A 23,005-nucleotide genomic window follows, 5' to 3' on the forward strand; every position below is an offset into this window, starting at 1 on the left:
CAAACTATATATTAATAAATAGATCATATCTCATTATAGAAAAAATATTTAATTAAATAAAAGTTTAATTTTACTAAAATAGAAACGAAACAATGTTGTATATACAAGATTGTTTGTTTAACTTAATCATGTTGATATTGATCAAATTATGGAACATCAGTAGGAGGCGAAGTTAACGAAAAGTTAGGTTTAAACATGGTGCAAATATAAAAGAGGCAGCATGTTTCAGTATAATCAAAAATTCACTATCATCAATGGAGACAAACTACAAGTTGAGCTAATCCTAAAACTATCCTCAAATTTTGTATAAACAGACATTTGTGACAAGCACACTAAAACAAGTTAAATACCCTTTTTTTGGATCCAAAAAACAAAGTTTGTGATCATTAATGAACCAAAAAAGAAATTTCAAGGTTGGGTCTTTGGCGGTTCCAAACTGTCCCTCTCAGCTTTTCTGTAAGCACAACAACTGATGGTGAGCACAATGGCAAGGACTATAGAGAACAAGACGTTGGAGATGGCATTATATGTCCAAATAGTCTGGTACGTCACTATGTTCGCCGCCTTGCATGAGTTGCAGTCATAGCACTGTTTCTTCTCATCGTTGCTCCATAATTTGCAGTCCCTGTCTCTACTTCGAATCCCCGATCTCGGAACCACCCAAGCCGACCCGTTCTTGTACACCAAACCACATGCAGGAGGAGGCTGACAACAACCATACTGGATCAAACCAAACAACATGGATCATGGTTAATCATCACTTCATCCTTGCCAATTTAACAACAAAATTAAATAAATAAATAAAAATTTTGAACGTTTTTGCACGAATGTGACTAAATGCTGCCATTTCAGACAGCAGAATTGGTGAGATTAATAATGAGACGATTTGTGTGTTTGTGAGAGAGAGAGAGAGAGAGAGGAGAGAGAGTACCAAAAGAGGGTAAGTTTTTAAATATTCAACTTGCTCCTTATCAAGGAAGTTGATCTTATAACATAATTTGCCTTGAACCATACATTCCTTGACCGAATTCCAATTCTTGCCATACACTCCATATGTTCTGAGCCATGCAGGGTACTCGTTGAGCTTATATTCCGTGTGTTCTTTGATCGCCATTGACACCGTGGTCGACGACACGAACGACAACGTGGCGTACGAGACGTTCACAACCATCCAACCAACCAAAGACCACACATAAATGGCTAAAAAAAGCTTGTGGTTCCGAATGGCACCTATCATGGCCACCACCGACAGCACGAACACCAGGATCCCGAACACGAGCTGCGTCACCGGCGAACCCATGCATTCCGGATAGCCTCCCACAAGCAAGTAGGAGGATCCCACAATGATAAAGAGGGACCATAGCAGAGCCAGAAAATTCAAACTAGCAACCACAATGTTGCTAATCCCAGCCATTATCTCTACTTTCCTGGATAAATCGGAGACATGTCTCTATTGTCAGTGGTGTTTAGTTGATTTCATGGCAGAGAACACACAAAATTGGGGTTGCAGCTGGGGCGGCACCGGAAACGTATGAGGGTTATGCTTATATGTTTTAAATACAGGTTGTTAATTTTCATTTTGGATTGTACCTCTGTTTTTCCACCAAATATGGTATGAGTTGTTGGAAATCCATCTATGCCTTAAATGTAAAACCCAATTCAAAATTAGGGTGTATTAAGTTGATTTGAGCTTCACCAACTACTCATTATTAGAAACGGTTAATTTTAAACAAATAAAGCTGTATCTAAGCTGGTTTGAGCGACATCTTAAACAAAAATAAAAAATTATTTTTCTTTTGAAAAAAAAGTGGATACAGAAGATATATCAAGACATCTTATTTTAATATTTAAAAAAAAAAAACAAAAAAATCTTATTTTAGAAACATACCTGAATTGAACAAAAAAAAAAAAAAAAAAAAAAAAAGACGAGAGAAAAAAAACAAGAATCATCTGACTTTTGTAATCATATTGACATCGCTGGAGAATTATTTCAATGTATTTTGGCTGCGTTTTCAAATTGGAATCCCTTGTTTCCATGATTCCATTACATTAAGTAATAAAACCTCGGCAGAGAGAAAATAAGATAATTGGGTGTGTGTGACGGTAAAACCAATGATCTCAGGAAAGTTGAGGTGGTTGGGTTGTATGGTCAGGTGACAATAGCAAAAAATTGTTCCGACAAAAACGTTCCAGACCACACGGGCATTTTTACAAATGTATTGCTTTTGCAATTTACAGTCATTTAAAAGTTAGGGTAAAGTACATTGACACCCCCCTGAAGTTTGAGGAAAAGACAAGCAGAGGAAAGTTAGTCTGTTTTTGGGACAATGACACCCCTTCAAGTTTGAAAAATGGACAAAGAAACCCTGAAGATGGTGAATTGACCTTATTACCCTTTCAAACAAAATTAACATTTTAATTGACTTAAATACCCTTTGATTGAACCCAAACCCAAACCCGAACCCGCCTTGTACAATTCACCAGAGGAGAGAGAAGGGAGATCAGATGGATGGTGGTTGTGGCTGCAGTTGTAGTGGTGGGTGTAGAGAGAGGGGGAAGAGAGGGGCGGCCTTAGTTGAAAAGATGAGGTGAAGAGGAGAGAGAGGAAGAAGATAGGAGAGAGATTGTGGTGATGGCTGCGACAGTGGGGGTGGCGGCGGCGATGACTGCGACAGTGGCGGCGAAACCCAGAAGCATCGGCGAAAGAAATTGCCGGCGAAACCCAGAAGCATCTGTATGTGTATATACACACACTACATATACTGCCACTGCCATCAACATCACCCCTCCGCCGTCGCCAACATCACACCTCAAACTCCGCCACCGCCGCCACATCATCACACCTCAGCCGTCGGGGTTCACCCTTCACGCTCATCATCATCACACCTTCACACGCTCCTTGTTCAGCGATGTTTTTTCGAAGCTCACCATCTGTCGCTGGGGTTCACCACCTCCTTCATGAAATCCTTGTAAGTTACAGACGAGGTTGTGGTGCTCACCATCTGCCGCCGGTGCTAACCACCTCAATTTCTCGGCCTTAGAAACCGACCGAAGCCACCTTTGCTAACCCTTGCTCCGGCTTCACCTCCTACCAACAACGGCCACATCTACAAGCTTTCTCTCACATACAGAGCTCACAGCAACCCTTATCGGCAGCGAAACCACCGATTTCATCCTCAACTGTCCACATCATCCAGATCTAAAGATGACGGAACCAATTGTAGAGTCAAGCCAAACGCCCCTCCTTCAGCAATCACTCCATACTCAAAGCTTCGCTCTACACTCAAACATCAACTCTCTGCCGCCGTCAAGAATCAAAGACGCCGGCGTAGGGAATATGTCTCTGTCAATCCTTGATCTGTCCGCTTCACACCAGAAACTTGCGGCGGCGGCTGAGGAGTTATTTGAGGGGTTATTTGAGGGGTTCTTGGAGGATGAAGGTGTCGGTGAAAGGAGTAACCAACATGTGAACGAAGGAGATGGTGAACCACTCGTCGGCCGGTGGTTGGAAGGTGTGGAAGTGGTGTCATGGCCGGGTCTGGGTTGGATAGGTTTACAATATACATATAGATATATAAATATATAATATATGTATGTATTGGTGTAATAAATGTATAAGGGTAAAAGAGTCATTTAAAAGTTTTGATATTTTATAATTTAAATTAATAAAATATTAAAGGGCAATCTTGACTTTTTACAAAATTTAAGGGGCTGTTTGGATCAAGTTTTTGATCGGGGGGTGTGATTGTCCAAAAATAGGCTAACTTGTATCTACTTGTCCTTATGCCAAACCTCAGGGGTGTTTGTGTACTTTACCCTAAAAGTTAAAACAGTTGACTGCTCAATTTCACCTAAATTTATTAGAAAGCAATACAAATTTTCAAATTATTTATATGTTCGATACAATATCCTATATCAATTATCAAATAGATTGTGAAAATAGGGGATAAAGATAGCTATGGAACTAATAGAAGTTATCACTAAGGACAGTTGGGGTCTAGTAGTGCTATTTTCTTATCTTCCAAAACAAAAGAAGTTAACTGGTTCAAATTTCATAGGCCCAAAGCGGATATGTGAGTGTTTCTCATCAAGTTTTTTTTTTTTTAAATAAATAAAAATACGGAGTTGTGGACTGTCAAACTCGTGACAAGTGTTTCAAGCAAGTTAAGAATGTTTAGCCTTTTTGACTTTAATATGTACGTGAATAATCAACTTAATCTGCTTGCTTCAGCATAATTGGCATCGAAATGGTGCACACATTCTACTAGCAAGTGCTGATATAGGGTTCCTTGAGCCATTATTAATAAAGGATATTATGAATTATACAAAAATAATAATAATAATCAAGGATATTAGATGTCATCTCTACTAGATGCCCCTACAAAATGGTATTGACTTCAAAGGTAAATTTTACAAAAATTTAAGTTTTGATGAAATTAAATTTCAATTAAAATTTTCTAACTCAAACAATTGAATATTATGGGGTGATATTAATTTAGAATTAACAAATAATGACCACTTCGAATTAAACGTAAACAATAAAGATACCTCATTCATGTAGTCAATTTCACAAAATGATCGGAATGAAAGCACTCTCAATTAATAAAGTTTGTATATCAGTATCAGAACTGAGTTCACGGTCGGTATTTGGTTTGAACAGAAATGCTTGTACAGAATAATAGTGTTAGATGATTTGTACCTTATGAGATACAATACATCTATTATGTTGAAGCATGCTAACGAAAGTCATGGTATAGCATTTGCAGATCCTTGCAGTGAATGCAAGTCCATGGAAACAAGGGAGGGTCCAGGCAGTAGGAATGAACGCATCGTATCTGGCAGAGAAGACATCTAATGAGAAGATCTTCCGGTTCTCGACAAAAGCATTCACAACAAATTGGTCCAACTGAGGTCTACACATTCCCAAAACACAAAAGCAAAGGAAAAATAAGCAATGAAAACTATCAATCCTGAATAAAAGTTCAATCATGTGTCGAAAAGATATGTTCAAAAGCAACCACATCAAGGCAATAGATGAACAGGCAAAAACAAAAAAAATGAAATAGATGAACCCAGCTAAATATATACAGCTAAGGATTACTCAAGATGGTGCTCCTGCCTGCCGCTATGGTACAAATGGCAATTGGCAGTCAACCAAACGTGTCCAAGACACAGCAAAGTTCACATAAAGGACTTTTAAGAAGGATAACTGGAAATAATAGAAAAAAATGGAATATGGACTGAACATGTGCATGAGAAGTACCACCAATTGAAGATGAGGGCAAGTTGTCTGCCACTGTTTGGTCACTTGCGAAAAAGGCCAAGAAATTCTTCAGTAAAGCAATGTTTGTGTTAAGTGTCTAGGTGATAAGAGCATAAGAAAGGTCATTATCAAACAACCAAGAAAATTTGAACATTACATTTTTTGTAATAAAAAAATACGTAATCTGGATCTATTTTGCATGATAAATTGATAATTCAATGGATAATTGTTTTAAATGCATAAATTTAAATAGCCAATCGTAGTTTACTGAGACAGTACAAAAGTACCATGTGGTACCTTCCTATTACCTATATTAAAGAAATGGAAAATCACATGAATTTATATAAAAGACAGGTAGAGAGAAACAGGCAGAAGGTATCTCAATTTTTGTTTGGGCAAACTTGTATTATCAAAAGCAATACCAACAAGAAGGCAAACATTTAGAACATGGAAACCTACCTGGGCTCCAAAAGTGGGCATTTCTCCATCAGGAAGAATGACTATATTTGTTGTTGAAGGGTCATATGGAATAGTTTGCGAGTATATTTTTTGATCAGAAGAACCCACATCATCCACCTTTGTGATGCTTCCAAATTTAGCCTTGCATAAAGGGCATGTCAAAATCTTCCGCATAGAAGCCTACAAAACCATTACCACCATTGGACACATTAAAATGGAATAATTCAAGTGCATATTAACAAAGCCTATACCAGATAAAAATTAATTCATCATCAGAAAAAGATTTTCAACAATACAGCGTCCGAATGCAGTTCTTGTCAGTCCTCATTTAATGATCTTATTACTTATTTAATGACCCTAAACTATTAGGAGCTTTGTTACTAGATATATGTACTTCCCCCAAACAATGTCATCTTGTTTCTATTTAGTATAGATTATAATTCTAAATTTTTACTCAAAAAAAAAAACCGAAACAGTGGCGAGTCATCAATTTTCTTCAACCTGGTTAGATTGAAATTACCAAATATCTCTCAATTATACAAAGCCCTATCAAGCAGAGGGCTTACTCTGGTGCATACTGAATGTTGTCCAAATGTCTTCTCAAAGCAATATGACACACAAGTTGATACCTTTGGGAATCTATAATGTGTCAAGAAACAGATTCGCCAAATGAAACTTTATTAAGCTGAAGTTAATTCAACCCTCCCATCCCATAAACCTGAGGTTGGTTGGCAAAAAGGATCAAAACAACAAGAGTTGCAAATAGCATGATCGATTTAAATCCACTTTCAAAAGTTCAACAGAGGGTATGTTCTGTCTATGATACTAGGATGGAAATATTAAGACAAATCCAATAGTTGTCATTATTTTGCATGAAGTGGCTACTCAATGACTAGAACGAACTTGAATCCTCTTGCTTGTCAATTTGAGTTTTTACCATTTCACCGAGCAATGACCCCCAATCAATTTAATTCCGAGAAATATTTTCTAAGCATTTGCATAAAACCAAAATTAACATGGGATGAAATCATTAAAAATTACTTTTAAAGGTTAGATATTATAAGAGATGGCTTGTAATAGAAAAAAAGTGGAAAAAGAGAACTCATGTACCCAATCCATTCATATGGAACTAAGGCAAGGATGATGATGAAGTATTCTAACCAGGAAGTTAGCCAAAAAAAATATATATATATACAAGATCTATTCTCTAGATTAAAGAGCAAAATGAGACCTCAACCATTATTCTGCATTTCACGGATTACCAAAATACCACCATTATATAAACTTTGTCTAATTTAATAGATATGGATAAGTAAAAAACAGGATAAACATTCTCAATGGTTCAATGTTGACAATCACACAATAAAAATAATATGAACTTGTGATTCTTATGAAAGTAAATTTCTTCAAATAGAAAGGATACCAACAACATTATTCAGAATTGCACAAGAAGTAACAAACTTTTTTTTTTTCATCAACTAACAAAGATTTGATAAGCACATACAGAAATCTGTAAATAAATTGGCGGAGGGGAGGGAGAACTGAAGAAGCAGAGAATGCATACCATATGGTCAGCCCAGCTCTGAATGCATGAAAAACAGAAGCGATGTCCACATGGCAAAACCCCCCTGGTTGAACTAAAGTCTGTCCAACAAATAACACATGATAACTCTGTAGATGAAGGCAATCTAGTGCTATGTTCGGCCTCTTTTATGTTCTCATCAACATCAAAACACTGATTTAATGGAGCTCCTAAAGAAGATGGTGTAGCCTTACTACGCAAATTTGAATCTTCAAAAGCAAGATCATTCGTATGTCCAATCTCTTCAAAATCTTCCAAATTTTCATTTCTATTTCCTCCGTCGTCATCATAAAACCCACCATCAGATGTTCTAATTCTCAATATGTTTTCATTCCTCCCACAATCAAAATGGAAAGATGGAGCCGTCATGTCATTAGGTTGGTGGTGATCACGAACTGGGTAGCTCTCTTCCTCAGAATCCACGCAAAGAAACTGTGACATGTCACTACTAAAACTCTTTTTCATCAGCCTACGACACTTGCGAGAAGGTTCAGTTGAAGTAGTGCTTCTTCTTTTCTGTCTCACCACTTCCACAGAGGAAGGAGAACTTGAATCTTCATACTATGAACAAATCAAATTAAAAAAATAAAAAATAAAAAAAAAAACAGGCAAAAAAGATATTCAAACCTTCTTTGTAAAATGATTTAGTTGTCAGCTGAGTAAGGTAATGGACAAAAACAATAAAAAATTATGACAGAGAAAACCCAATTTTGATGACCTGAGAATACAAAACCATTATCTACACTTTCTAAAATAACCCTCTGGCGTACGTAAAGACCATCGGTTAAATAATAATTTATGGAACCAAACAAAGGCTTCAAATTTTTTATTTGTCCGACTGTCTCAACAACAATGAGTGTTTCTCCAAAATGGCAGCCAAAGGGGGACATACTCTGGCGAACTAAAAAATGCTAGTATGTATAAGCCAATTAATATCAGGTTTGGTGAATACTAATGTATTGACTAGAGCAAAAAAATCTAGAAGACATCTGTCAATGCATAAGCTAAGTGCTAAGTGATTACTAATTTATCCACGACCTGAATGGTAATGCACATCACCTTAAGCGAAGTGCTTCTTCCATATTCAACCTAAGCAAGGGCTTGCCCTTTCACAAATATAGCAGCTCATACATTCATGAATGCTAACTGCGGCTATCCCGGGCCTCAAATCAATTCACCGGTATTAGCATCCTTTTGTACATGGTACTTGTAAACATTTGCTAAAGCACTTATATTGAACTATGGCTGTCCTAGGCCTCGGATCAAATCATCAGTATTAGCATCCCTTTTTACATGACACTGCTTCAAGCGTACCAAAAACAAGGTCCATTGACAATATTCTCTTAATTATATTAAATGTTAGGGTCAAATTATCAGAATATACAAGGTTCACTGAGGATTGACAAGCAACACAAACTGAACTGAGCCTCACACCAGTACTCAGGATACCTATCATATGCAATGTATCTAACCAAGCTTAGTCCATATACTTCAGCATGTAACACTACCACACAACGCATGCTTGATTGCCTGCCTTCACATTATCCTTTCCACTAGAGCTCGCTTGGCCCATTTTAAGAGAACATTCATGAAAGAAAATCAATTTTCCTTTTATTGTGCTAACTGCTAAATATATACATTAACAATTATAAACTGACATATTTATGAATTACACATAATTCACAACAAATATTGACCCTTCTCAAAATGAAACTAAACAGCGAATGAAAATTATAATACACACAGCACCATTTATAAAAAGATGGGGGAAAATAAATGAAGTGGCCAAGTTAAACTTGAATTTATTTATATTTATTTAATATATCAATGACAATTTTTCGAACAGAACATAAGAAAGAGAAGCCGACACTATTAATAACTCCATCTTAGTCGCAACAAATTGGCTCATCAGATACAATGGAAGGAAAAGACGGGGAAAAAATAAAAATAAAAGAAAAATAACCAATTCATTACCTCCATTCTATCAGAACTGGATACAGGTGGCTCCTGAAAACAATATCTGTTGCCAGAATAACGATCCTGTCTCAATTTGTTTTTCATTGTTTTCTTCTTTGATTTATGAGACCTATTTTTGCTTGTTCCTAATTCAGAAAACAAGTTCTGCAATAAAAAAACATACAAAGATCAAGCATAAATTTTTGAGTGGCAAGAGCTCCAAATTTAAATTAGTAGTAGAAGTAATCAAATAGGGATTTATCCAAGGTTTGTAGCAAGAGTATCCAACTGAGGCAGAAGCATTAACCCTGTGTGTATAAGACAACCTTATACAAGCAAAATCAGATAAAAAGATACAGCTAAACTTGTGATACTAGAAAAGTTAAAGGAAGTTTATACCCTTGAGATACCAATGTACCAAAAGTAAATAAATAAATGGATAAACATATCAGCATTAACTTAGTACAACCCAACAAGTAATTGATCCACATACACATAGAGAGCAAGCTTTACAAAGTTAGTTTTCCCTCTGATTAATATTTCTAGAGTTTGCAATATCGTAACTCAAGAATTGAGGAAATTTGCAATTACAATTCAAAGAAATGGGGTGGTGGAGATTGTCTGCCATCCACTGTTTTTTACTTTCTATTCATTCAAATTGTACTTGATCTTGCTGTGGAGAGAAAAGAGAACTGGTCTGCACCAGCAAGAAAACTTCTTTTAAATTCCCCATTCAGAACTATCCAAGATTAAGGTTTGCTCCTAAACTTGCCCGGGAGAAAAAAATTCTTCCCGTTAAACACATTTTGCAAAACAGAATATTGTAAGTGTTCAATCTGTAAGGTTTTATGGTGCTTCTGGATTCTGGAACTTTCTATTTTCCAAGCAATTCAAACAGACGATTTGGAGAATGCAACATTCTGCATGAAATATTCTTCAAAAAGCCCCTGGAAACTGCACTCATTTTTTATATTGAAAATCTAGATTAAATTCGTCGGATGAACTGCTTGTTTCCAAGGGACTTGAGGCCATCAAAGCTTTGACATAAGAGTATGCAGTTCATTTTTCCATCCTCCTATTCTGTCAGTATCCACCTGTATAATCCTACTATTTCCTTGAAAAATAACAACAACAACAACAACAACAACAAACAAACAAAAAAAAGAATAGAAAAAAAAAGAGAGATTACAAACAAAAAACTACCCTCTTTTCAAACAGACAAGAAGATGTGATATTAGTTACATCAAAAGGACTAGTTTCACGCATATACATGATAAAAATAGAGCTATATTTATTTGCTGTTTTAAATTTAGACGTCACTATACGTACAATAAGATGTTGGTTGTTCCCACAGAATTGATGGTGTGGAAACATGCATATGGGTCACTTTTAAGCAAAAATTTCATAGATGCTTTCAATCAAAACTGAGCTCTGGGCTTAATTACATGCTTGAGACTAGATATCAAAAGTTCAAACAACCTTCATGTAGCAGCCAGTTAACAATTTAACAATAAAATAAATAATATAGAGAAGGACCAAATCTTAAAGTTGTACAACTCAATTTTTAATGCAAATTAATAAGGCACGTGAAGATATTTTACATTGTCGGAAAATCCAAGCGTCACCCAACTTTCTGAATCATTAACTGCATTTTTTTAAATAATAAATTTCATTGTTTGTAAATAAAAAGAGAAGGATTGAATGAATACCTCATCCAACAGAAAACAATCAGTCAAGACTACATCATTAGTTCCTTCACATCTGATATTAATAGCCGGTTCTTTAGAGTCAATAAGTGAATTGGATTGGGTAGAAAGCAAGACACCCATCTTCCCAGCAACAGGCGAGACTTCCAATGATAAGGGCCCCACCTCTTGCCCGCTGCAGAATAAAAATCCTAGAAACTTAAGTTCCTAACTAGTAATATAATGGATGCATAATAATCAAGCATTTGTTACAGTTAATTTTATTTATGAGAAGAAAGTCAGAACAAGTATCACAATTAAGTTTGACAAAATAGTTAGAACAAGTATCAAAATTAAGTTTTGCAAGAAATTTATAGCTAATTAGCACGATCAAACTTATAACATTTGCAGGATAAAAGGAACACTTAAAAAAAAAAATTAAAAAAAAAACATCAGTCCAATTTGCTAAGCCTAAATTCAGAATCTGTTGCAAAGGAAGCTTCTGGGATTTTAGCACGGCTTAAACAAGTACAAGAAACATTATTCTATCGTAGTTAGATGAAAATTCAGAGCTCAGCAATGTTAATTATGTTATGCGAAAAGAATTTGCAATTACAGTCATTGACTTGCTGCACTTAAAAAAAAAATAGTCAGATTGATTGATTTATTTATTTATTAATTGATGAATGCAGATTATCCTGTATGTGTGGCTGTGCATGTGTGCGCAAATTAACCAAAACAACAAAATTGGGAAACCAACAGATACATCATAGTATATATATTATCTGTATCTTAACCACAAAAATTAACAGAAACTCATAGTTCAAATATACCTCTGCAATATATAGGGATGTTCCGGAACACGTCTTCTTTGCTTTATGCATTCTTCAACCCAACGATGATTAACTATCAAAGTGTTAAGCTTCTTAGCAAGGTCATATTTCCTTCCTTCAAGTTTCCAACACACCTAATCATTCGAGTAGGAAAGAGCCAATCTTTCATACGTCATGCACTCAATAATTCCCAAAAAAACATAGAAAATAAATAATTGACAGCTTCACAATTTATCAAAGAGGAACAGGGAGATGGAACGCACCAAATGTGTCGTGGATCGATTCATCGATCCAACAAAACTCGCACCAGTTTGAGATATGAGCTTGATGATCTTGAAACGGTCCGATCCGTGGTACCCACTGACTGTGGCGACAACCGATTCCATGCCTCGAATGGAAAATTTTACGGTTTCTGTGAAAATGAAGAACCTAGAGGTCTCAAATCTTTACAGAAACCCTAAAAATGAATCTCTATGAAACAACGTCAATTGATGCATAGCAAAGATTCTTATCAAAATATAACTGTGTAGGTAAAAGTTTTATTTAAAAACAAACTTATTTAGAAAAGGTTTGTGTTAGAGAGAGAAAATTAGGTTACAGTACTTAAAAATACATATATATTTATATATCGTCCATGTATTTATAGAGAGAGAATTTGACCTTCGGAGTGGTTGTGACGGAAAAAGCTTTGCTGCTGAAGCGATTCGTCTTCCATGGTGTAGTGTGTGTGTGTGTGTGTGTGTGTGTGAAAGAGGGTAGCGGAGAGGAGGGCCTTGCCGGGAAAGTGAAATTTGAATTCGCTGAAGATAAGATATAATATCGCCCAAATTTAAAGACACGGGGTCGGGTCGAATGAAATTATTATTATTATTATTATTATTTATTATGGGCGAAGTCTGATTCGTGTGAAGAAAAACTTTTTTTAAGGAAAAAAAAAAAAAACGAAATTCAACCTGCAGCAGTATAAATCCGAAATAAAAACAATTGAATATTTTCTTTCCCAGAATCCAGAAAAAACATTAAAATTAATACACAATAATCAAGTAACACAATAATCCGGTTAGTTGAAATAAATTGACGTGTCCATTACTCCATTATAAAATTTTAAAATAGTTCTCCTTTACAAATTTTACACAATTAATTAACGAGACGGTAGAAATATAAAATAAATGCCTTTGGTACTGTTTTGTTAGAACTAAAAATAAAAAAACTTATAGCTTCTGCGTTATTAAATTAGAATTGCTGAAATTGATAAAAAAAAAAAAAATAGTTTAACTTTCTTAATTACATTTATCCAATTTCATGCCTGCCAAACACAACCATATAAACCTCCCGCAAAAAAAAAAAGGAAAAAAAAAAAACCATAACCACATTTTTTAAGTTGAAATTTTCCGAAAAATCATATATATATATATATATAAAACTAAACCAAGCATAGCTTCCCATTCAACTTTAGATACCTTTGTAATTACTGATCTACTAGGGAGGGCATGACAAGCCAAAAAAATGTGAAACATCCATAAGAAACAAGACCATGCTAAAGAAATAAATAAAGATGCTGCTGGAAACGACAAATATCTGCAGAAGGAAGGCTTCAAAATCTTATCTCCCAAATACAATTGGTTAAACTTTACCAACCAATGCATGAATTGTCACCAACTCAAATCATTCTTAATAGAGCGCTTCCTGAAAAAGGATGAGTAGGGAAGAAAGAGAAGGCAAATGTAGGTGATATATCATGATGAAAACTACTGCAAACAAAAGAAATTGTCAAAGAACACCAATCACAGGAGCAATGTTTCAAGCTCATCTTCGAACGGGGTTCCCACCATGCGGCAGTGCCTCATACCCACTTCCAGCACGATTAGGGGGTGTTGCAGACCCATACGGAGCATTGGTTGCAGGTGGCACTTGCCCTTGAGGTCCAACTGCACCTCTGGATGGTGCATCATAGCCAGCACCCTTGGTTGCTTCTTTACTAAATCCTCTTTGTACATCATAACCGGGTCCTCTCTGTGCCTCGAATCCAGGTCCCCTCTGTACATCGTATCCAGGCCCTCTATGTACATCGTATCCAGGTCCTCTCTGAATATCATAACCGAATCCTCTCTGGATATCATAGCCAGGTCCTCTCTGTGCATCATAACCAGATACTCTCGGCGCATCATAACCAGATACTCTCGACACATCATAACCAGGTCCCCTCTGCCCATCATATCCTGTTCCCTTCTGTGTCTCGTAATTAGGTCCCCTCTGTGCATCGTAACCAGGTCCTCTTTGTGCATCATAACTGGGCCCTCTGGGTGCATCATAACCAGCCCTTGTTGGAGTAGGTCCAGATTGGGCTCCAACATGACCAGGAGTACCACCAGCACCAGCACCAGCAACGGCAGCAGCTGGAGGTCCACCACTTACAGCAGGAGGGAGGGGACCATGTCCCTGCCATGCAAAATGCAAGAGTAACGTCAGATTAAACTTTCATCAGCTGAATAAAAAGGAGACGGTGAATATATAAAAATAGCTTTATAATTTTAATTTGGGGTAAATGCTTACTGTTCCCTTCTACTGGGCCCAAAACCTACAAAATTCATTGCCTCATGCTTCCTACTCTCATTATTAACATCTTATGTTTGAGCAAACTAAAACATATATATGTATCAATAATTAAATCCACAAAGAATCTAACTACAGAATTAGTAGTTAGGCGTTCTGAAAAGCCAACGTTCTGCATGCCCACACCAAGTAAATCTTGATATTTAGTACTCCAATTGTTTTTTGGTTATTTTAGCAAGAAAAATAACCAAAAAAGAAAAAGGCCTAGAACATTTAGATGTAGTGTATACTGACTATAGAGAGTCACACGCTACTGGGAGCCCTATGTCTACAACAAAATGCAGAAATCACAAGAGTAGCAGTATGGAACAGAAAGATACTGAACTTTTTTCCAACCGATAACCAGACTTGCTGCTTTCTACGAGCTGCCAATTATCTGCTCATCCTTTTTGCTTTCATTTCTCTTTTTTGGTACGCAACCATAAAAAAACACATGAAAAAGATTGTAGTTTTAAACCAAGTTATTGCCTAATTATATTGTTTAATTTTGCCATAGCTTAAGAAGTTGGGGAAGCCACGAGTGCTGAATAATATTGTGGAATATTATTGACACACATGCTTCATCGAGATTTATCGGCCACTGTTTCATTTCCAAGCTTCTTAAAAGAAGTAAACCTTCAGGTGCACGTGCTAAATATTTGGTCTTGAGAGGGTCGTCATCAAATAAATAACTTCTCAAGTATGGTGATCGTATTGTATTATATTTAACACATAAAATAGGCTCTTTTTTTCTTCACTGAACTAGAAAAAATTGGCACTTTTGTTTCAATAATATGGGGGTCAACCACTTCTGGAAACATACTGCAATGTCAGCACGTGTGATAAACCATTTGTTCTTGAGAGGGCAGTCAACAATAAGTAACTTCTCAAGTATGGCAATCATATAAAAGTATTTTTAACACCAAAAATGGGCTTTTTTCAATAATTTGGGCGACACGGGCATGCAGATGAACAATAGGTCAGCCACATGTCAACAGACAGGGACTTGGAAACATATAGAAATGTCTCCCATGGTGCCATTCTATTTTCATGACAGTGAATCACTTCATGGAGCACCAGATCAGGCGCTCTTGAAAATATCTACAAAATATATGTATCTTCTTGCACCACCCAGTCATTTGTATAGATGCCCCTGACCTTGAGGTAGAATATCAAATGATGATTTTAACCACCAAGTCGTAGAGGATGTTCTACATTAAGGGACATTCAATTCACGGGGGGACGCAAGCCAACAAAGTCTTCTCCCAATTACTTGGGTCGGCTGCATGATTTTTTATTTTTTATTTAAAAAAAAAAAAAAAAAGCAAATACACAATATGTAGTATACTTATATGTTTCTATATGCATTTTTTTCTTCTTTTTTTTGGGATTTCGATGGTATGACACCCTTCACCCATATCTACAAATCATAGGATTATCTATGAATTTTCTCTCCATCAAAGATTAGCATGTGCACACTCCAACACAACATGCATGCCAATACGTTTGGCACCAAATTAAGAGCTAGAAAGCTCACTTACCTCTATATGATAATGAAAGCAAAAACATTTAAATGCAACTCCTTAAAGCTATCACTGTTGAATCTTAGGATACATTAATTTCCAAAGGTATGCACAATGTGACTTAGAATGGAGAGTACTCTTATAAGTTAGCCATCATTGAGCTGTCCAATGTCAACATCCAAACACGTACATATAACAGATATGATTTTTTCATAAGTGTATGTCATGATTCCCTGCATAATATTCGTTTACAAAGAGCTGCTATCTCCAAAATCGAGTATATAGTATCAAAGCAGACCAGTCATGTTTGTGTTCACAGATTAGCAGTTCATTATTTCTTTCAGTGGACAGTTTAATTTTCATCTCAAGTTAAGTTTGAAAGAATCCTAGCATCTTTTACATTATATAGAAGATGAATACAGAATTATCTTAACATGCGATGTTATCAAAATAAAACTTATGACAAAATCCAAAATGAAGAAAATATCAAACCTGAGGAGCACCATAATTATCTTCGTAGTTGTTTTGTCCAACTGGGTAATGCCCAGAACCCTCATTCTCATTGTATCCAGTAGGACCACCATAAGGCCCACCTGCATATAATATGCAAACCATTAAGCATCCATAGGTTAATATAAGAACCAAGGGTTTCAAAAAAGAATGTGAGGTATCGAAACTAGTAAGGATACCAGCTCTTCTGTCAATGTTAGCATTATTAGTCAACTCTGCCCGAAGTTTTTCCACCTCCCTGGCCATGTTCATATAGTTCCTCTCCATCACCTGAAGAGATTCAAGATGCTCGTTGTATAATTTCTTCTCATAGTCATAAGTAGCCCTGCACAGACCAAATAACAAAAGACAAGGCATCTTTAAACCTGCAACTTCAATTTTGCAGTAAATTGAACAAGGAGAAAGTATTATATGTGATAAGCTCTAAACCATAAGCCAAATGGGGACGATGAGCTTCTCATAACAGGCTTAACTTTAATAGTTTTCCTTTTGGAGTAATTCGTGAGAAACCAGCATCCCATTTCTTAAATTAGAACAAAAATAAATAAATAAACAAAAACGCCAACTCCGAAGCCAAATATAAACATTAGAGTCATAATATTCAGGCCTACTAGTTCGGCCTATTTCCCACTTCAGGCCATTAATAGCCATAATTGTTTCACTTTGACAAATAGGCCTAACTAGTAAGCATGAATATCATTTTACTAAACATTATTATGGAGTCATGTGAACTCCGCTTGTGTCATCTTTACAGAGCCGATCCCAAGCCCGGATAAAGGAGAAGAGTTGCGTTAGGTAGCTTGACAGCCAGCGTAAAACTTTGTCATGACCCCAATTAGTTGAGTAAAGGCTTTGTTCGTTGTTATTGTGTGGAGTCATGCACCAGAGACCTTAATTTAAGCATCCTATTTTACTCCACATGTCAATAGAAATCCCTTTTTTTTATTTCATGTCGCTTCACGTCACACCCATTAAAAAATAAGGGAAACAACTACCTGCAATACTGATACTCTTGTCTGAGGCTCTCAAGTTCAGACATTAAAGCAGGAATCTGCTGCACATCTGATTGGGCCCTCTGAAGATCCTGAGACAATTGTTGCACTTTAGATATAAGTTCTTGCCTTGCTGCAACCAAGCTCTGGGCATCTGCACGTGCTTGCTGCAACTCCAACTTCACAGATTCAGATGCTTGAAGTTCAGCTTCCATCTTTCCAATTTTTTCCACAAGGCCCCTCATTTGCTGATCTTTTCTGGACTTTATGGCTCCTATCTCACCATGAAACATCTGCAGCTCATGTTGTGCGGTGGCAAGTTCTTGTCTCAATGTCCCATGGGTAGAAGCAAGTCTCTGATTCTCGGTTGCAAGTTTCTGCATCTCCATATGTTGCGCAGCAAGCTTCTGTTCCATAACCTCTGGAGGAGGCAACATGTCAAAAGGAGGATATGCTCCAGGTGGGGGCCGAATTCCAGGACCAAATGGGTCAGGATGCACCATGCCAGGGCCAGCAACAGGGCGTCTTAGATGAGGAGGTGGCATTCGACCTTTGCTTCCCATTTTCAAATTGCTAATTTCCACCTGAGATTAACGAGTATAATTAGTAAAATTGTGGAGCAGATATGTTACTTCAATTGGACAACAACACATCAAAATAGATCTCGAGCAATGTGAGGAGTACTCATGGATTGCAAGACAAGTATATATCAAAACAACGGAAGAAAATCAAGGACAATATAACCATTAAGGTCCGTCTTGATCTAAAACATATAAAACAATGCATGTACACTATATTTGTAACCAGTCTAGCTTATTTTTTCCATTGTGCGATGGTTCATGAGGATAGTCAAGATTGAACGATTAGTCCTTCTGTGTGTCAATTTTTTACATTATTGGAAGGGGAAGCTTTAACGCTTTCCCATGACTGATACTCGTGTCCAATTTAACAATATCTGTTTCTTTTTCAATAACACTATTTGTACTCCGAGAAATATACGAGGCATTCCAGTTCTCATAAGATATGGATTCAAGAAGTGTGGTGCCTCAAGCTTTTTGCAGATTTTTAATGTAATCTCCCTTCCTTCGTTTCTTTCTTCCTTTTCCTTTTCCGATTGTGAGCTTACTTTTGGCATGTTTTTGCTTAGTGTGGATGCTTTATTTCTAGCTTATTATGCCTTCCCACTCATTAGTAGATCAAAATCTCCATAGATAAAAAATACATCTTCCTATGCATGGCTAATTCCTAGCTTCTCCTCTTTTTCTCTGGCTTCGTGGCAATTAATGTAATGTTGCCTTCTCTTTGGCCAATTTCCTTGAGAACGATGAGGAATCCTACTGGTTGTGATAATGAATGAGTAATGTTAGCTTGTAGCAGCTACAAAGATATCTAATCAGATCTATCTATCTAACTATACGTACATACATATATATATATATATATAAACCAAAAATCCAGCTATTGCCAGAAGTTGACTAGTGACTTGTCTTCAGGAAGCTATGTTATTGTATTATACTATGCTATCATTTAATTTTGTTTCATAATCTGTTGATATCACGCATGAAAATTTCAGGTTCGCATGTGAAAAAGTATTATACAGTAGGGCTAGTTCAGTTGTTTTGGGTACAGATGTTACATTACTGCTGCTAGATGTGTATCAACAACCATATACAAACTCTATTTCTATCGAGTATTTAATAAAATAATGCTCATTTAACACCATTTCAATCATCAAATATATTTCTATGAGGATTACCAAGCCACAACTGCTCACATCTGTCTTTTGTCATTGTTCTTACAATCAATCCACTTGTTGCTCAAGAAAAATTGATCTAATTATACAAATACATTATCAAAGGATAAGGCGAAGATGCTCCAAAATATGGAAGTATGTATGCACCCCTACAAATATATATGTGTGTATGTGTGTGTGTGTGTGTGTGTGTAATTTCAAAAAAGTAAAAACACATAACTCAAGATGATAGAGGGACGTACGAGGCCGATGAGATAATGACTGAACATCGATTACAAATTGCGTTATAATTTTTAGCTACGAAATGAATGCGATCCGCATAGAAAAGCCAAAATTGCTACATGAATATCCATATAAATATATATATGTATCTAGGGTTTCAATGATTCGAAGAATTTGGAGGAGGTAGAGAGAAGGTTTACCTGATCGGAGGTTTACTATGCAAATCGGAGGCGAGTCGGCGAGTAAAACCAGCCCCCAACCCCAAGTTTCCTCCTGACGACGCAGTACTTCTATATAAACCCTAATAATCGTGCGAGTGTGAAGGAGCAACACTGCGAATCAGTACTTCAGATAGGATTACCTGTCAACGGATCGGATCCGATTAGGAAATATTACAATCCGATTGGAATCCAACGGGTTACCCATAAACAAATATCCAATATTCTATTTACCAGAAATTTATCTTATCCAATTAAAAATTAATCGATCCGAGCACTGTTGGGCTCGGCTTCTATGAGCTAGTATACTGTATCCGTTAATGAATTGCAAGCTCATTATAGTTTATAGGGCTCGTTTATATTTATTTTTATTTTTATTTTTTACTAAAATTCTTTATTTTTTAAAATATAAAATAAAAATATGTTGAAAGTTATTGATTTGCAGGTTGGACTATTATGCATTTGAAAATTTTCTTTCATCAAATCAACATTCGTCTTGGTAAATAATTCCTCTCTTTATATGTACAAAATACATATATATACTCTATGTTGTACATTATATATTATAATAATATATTTAAATCAAATTGGATCGTTATTGAATCAGATTAACTTTATTTCATATCTGATTTCTTAGTTTAACGGCATGACAAATTCAGATTGTTATCAGATACATTCTTAGAATTCAAATTTTAATCCATATTCAATTTATTGAATCAAGATGAAATCAGATCAGTTGATAGAGATAATTAGGAGGCGCATATGACATGATAAACTCAATACATGATGTTGTTTTCATTATGGAATTAAAAAAAAAACTTCAAATATATATATATAAATATATTTATGTAAATATAAATATTTATAAGGCTAGGCAAACAAATATTTATAGGGTTATATATATTTATAAGGTTAGGCAAACAAATACTGCATGATTTGAATGGTGCGTCTCAAAGGCCAAAAAAAATATATATGGGCCCGTTTGGCATGCGCTTTATTTTTGGCGTTTTGTTTTTAGCTAAAACAGAAACAGTGTTTTTGTTGTAGGAGTGTTTTGGAAAAAATTCGGAAGCTCGTTTGGGGACGATGTTTTGCTGTGAAAATGTCGAAAACAAAAACATGCAAAACATGTTTGGTAACTCATGCGTTTCAAAATTTTTGAAAATAAAACATGTCTGGTCAGTCTAACTGTTGTCAAAAATAATAATAAAACAAAAACAAAAAAAACATATTTGGTTATCCTTGTTTTTAATTTGTTTTTATAAATTTTATGTATATTTATAAATAGTTATCATATTTTTAATAGATATGGAGAAATTTGAACCCACAAACATATATATATATATATATATATATATATATATATATATATATATATAAATTTTTTCAATAACCTATTTACAAGTTATTTGCAATAACCCATTTCAATTTTATTATCATTATACCTGTATAGTCCAACACAACATTAAAAATAAAAATATTTCTAGTCACATTTTACTATACTACATGAGAGTCAACATTTGTAAAAAAAATTAGCAATAACATATTCACAAGTTCTTTGCAATAACCTACTTCAATTTTATTATCCTGTTACCTGTATAATCCAACACAACATTAAAATAAAAACAAACCAAATTGAAAGCATAATTGAAATAGAGTGTATACCATTTACAAGTTTTTAAATATTCAACCAACAAATTAAACAAGTTTAAGTTGTACATAAAATGTTTGGAACAAAGCATTAACAATACATAGTTGTCAGTAAAAATTGATAAGAAGTTCATAAAATGGATGACAATGGTAACGACACATCATCTTCATAACAGCACATGTGCCCTTTAAAAGAGTATCAACACACTTCATATCTGCAATAATAGCATTTAAGTTGAATTATATATCTGCAAAAATGATTTATATTACATATATATATTACAAGCTTACAATAGCAACAAATATATGACATATAAAAGAAAAAATATACCATCACTTTCAGAAGGATCAAGAGTGCTAAAGAAAATTCCAAATTCGATCAGCAATAGTATTACGCAACTGATCCATTTCTCAAAGCTGAGCCGAAGGCACATGCTCAACAATCTCATCATCTTCACCATCACTTTGAGGAGGATCGTTACCATCAAATAAATCATCAGGCTGATGCTGATTTCTGATAAAATTGTGTAATGTGCAACAAGCCATTACAATCAATACTTGTGTTAAAAACTTATAAGGATGCATTGTCCTCAAAATAGCGAATCTCATCTTCAACAACCCAAAGCATCACTTAATTATATTTCTCAAAGATGAATGCCTATGATTGAACACTTCCTCCCGACCACGAGGTTGTCTAGTCCTACGGTATTCCTGAAAATGGTAAGTATGACCTCGAAATGGGGCCAAATAACTAGGCTTGTTGGCATATCCTGAGTCCACCAAATAATACTTACCTGCCATGTTTAGAATACATAAAGATATATACAGTATGATAAACTAACCATATATTAAGTGAATTTGTGAGATAATATTACCTGCTGGTGGAGCTGGAAAGTTCATTGCCTCATTCTCAATACACTCCTTTCTCGAATCATTAGCGGAGCCTTCCCACCCAGCTAGCACATATGTGAACCTCATGTCAAAGTCACATACAGCCATTACATTTTGTGTGGTATAACATTTTCTGCCACGAAATGGAAGTTGTATACTTGCTGGCAAAGTTGCAGGAATGTGGGTTCCATCTATAGCTCCCATGCAATTCTTGAAGTAAGGGAAAAACCTAGAAGACTCTCTAATCTTATTCAGAATCACAAAAAAAATCAGGAGGGGCAATGATATGGGTGCCCAACTGACATACTGCATGTAACACAGCATGGAAGTGTCTGGAAATGGTTTCAGTGGAGTGTTGAAATCTCTCAGCTACAACACGATTCCTTTGATTATGAGATAAAGTGAGCAAAAAGATTGCCACTTGTTCATAAACAGTTAAAAATTTAGAATCTTTCAGCCCTATACCTTTCAGGGTACCACACAATGTTCTAAAAACTTCATGGTACATCATAAAATTTTCATAACATCTTTCTCTGTGGCCGTTTAAAATCTCCATAACATACGTTTCCCCTCGTAAAATGGAATCCCTACAACGCCTCTTTTGATAGAAGTTCTGCTCTTCTAAAAGAGTAGCAAATATTAAGACACTCTCATTGTCCTCCTCATCGTCATAAAATTGAATTATTCCTCTTATATGGTTCCACATATCCATTGCCCTATTTAAAGATTTAATAGAAGCAAAACATTTAAGTTAATAAGCAAAACAATTAAATAATAAATAAAACATTTAAATAATAAACAAAGTATTTGAGTTAATAAGCTTAACATTTAAGTAATAAATAAAATATTTAAGTTAATAAGCAAAACATTTAACTT

The 23,005-nt window shown here is 35.5% G+C and overlaps 4 protein-coding genes across 5 annotated transcripts; all 4 read right to left on the bottom strand.

The window, feature by feature from the left end:
* Window positions 1-223: 223 nt before the first annotated feature.
* On the bottom strand, window positions 224-4,786 carry LOC132287191 (tetraspanin-8-like). The gene is made up of 3 exons (XM_059789724.1): window positions 4,700-4,786; window positions 932-1,427; window positions 224-720 (listed from the first exon to the last, which is right to left on the bottom strand). The coding sequence occupies exons 2-3, from the start codon at window positions 1,412-1,414 to the stop codon at window positions 409-411; spliced, it is 795 nt and encodes a 264-aa protein (XP_059645707.1). The 5' UTR covers window positions 1,415-1,427; window positions 4,700-4,786; the 3' UTR covers window positions 224-408.
* LOC132287188 (uncharacterized) lies at window positions 4,585-13,160 on the bottom strand. Of its 2 annotated transcripts, none has more exons than XM_059789722.1 (8): window positions 12,439-13,160; window positions 12,042-12,190; window positions 11,779-11,912; window positions 10,970-11,141; window positions 9,279-9,425; window positions 7,287-7,865; window positions 5,723-5,902; window positions 4,585-4,835 (listed from the first exon to the last, which is right to left on the bottom strand). In XM_059789722.1, the coding sequence occupies exons 1-8, from the start codon at window positions 12,491-12,493 to the stop codon at window positions 4,737-4,739; spliced, it is 1,515 nt and encodes a 504-aa protein (XP_059645705.1). In that variant the 5' UTR covers window positions 12,494-13,160; the 3' UTR covers window positions 4,585-4,736. The 2 variants fall into 2 exon arrangements, with proteins under 2 accessions (XP_059645705.1, XP_059645704.1); XM_059789721.1 differs by having other exon boundaries at window positions 4,585-4,913.
* Window positions 13,161-13,298: 138 nt separating this feature from the next.
* On the bottom strand, window positions 13,299-19,729 carry LOC132287190 (protein FLX-like 2). The gene is made up of 5 exons (XM_059789723.1): window positions 19,571-19,729; window positions 17,399-17,979; window positions 16,583-16,728; window positions 16,386-16,486; window positions 13,299-14,217 (listed from the first exon to the last, which is right to left on the bottom strand). The coding sequence occupies exons 2-5, from the start codon at window positions 17,956-17,958 to the stop codon at window positions 13,585-13,587; spliced, it is 1,440 nt and encodes a 479-aa protein (XP_059645706.1). The 5' UTR covers window positions 17,959-17,979; window positions 19,571-19,729; the 3' UTR covers window positions 13,299-13,584.
* Window positions 19,730-22,376: 2,647 nt separating this feature from the next.
* On the bottom strand, window positions 22,377-22,841 carry LOC132282166 (uncharacterized). Its single transcript, XM_059783788.1, has one exon. The coding sequence runs from the start codon at window positions 22,839-22,841 to the stop codon at window positions 22,377-22,379; it is 465 nt and encodes a 154-aa protein (XP_059639771.1).
* Window positions 22,842-23,005: the final 164 nt, after the last annotated feature.

This window comes from Cornus florida, unplaced genomic scaffold (genome assembly GCF_030987335.1).
Source record: "Cornus florida cultivar Cherokee Brave unplaced genomic scaffold, ASM3098733v1 CherokeeBrave_3.0.0_Hap2_Chr11, whole genome shotgun sequence".
NCBI lineage: Eukaryota > Viridiplantae > Streptophyta > Magnoliopsida > Cornales > Cornaceae > Cornus > Cornus florida.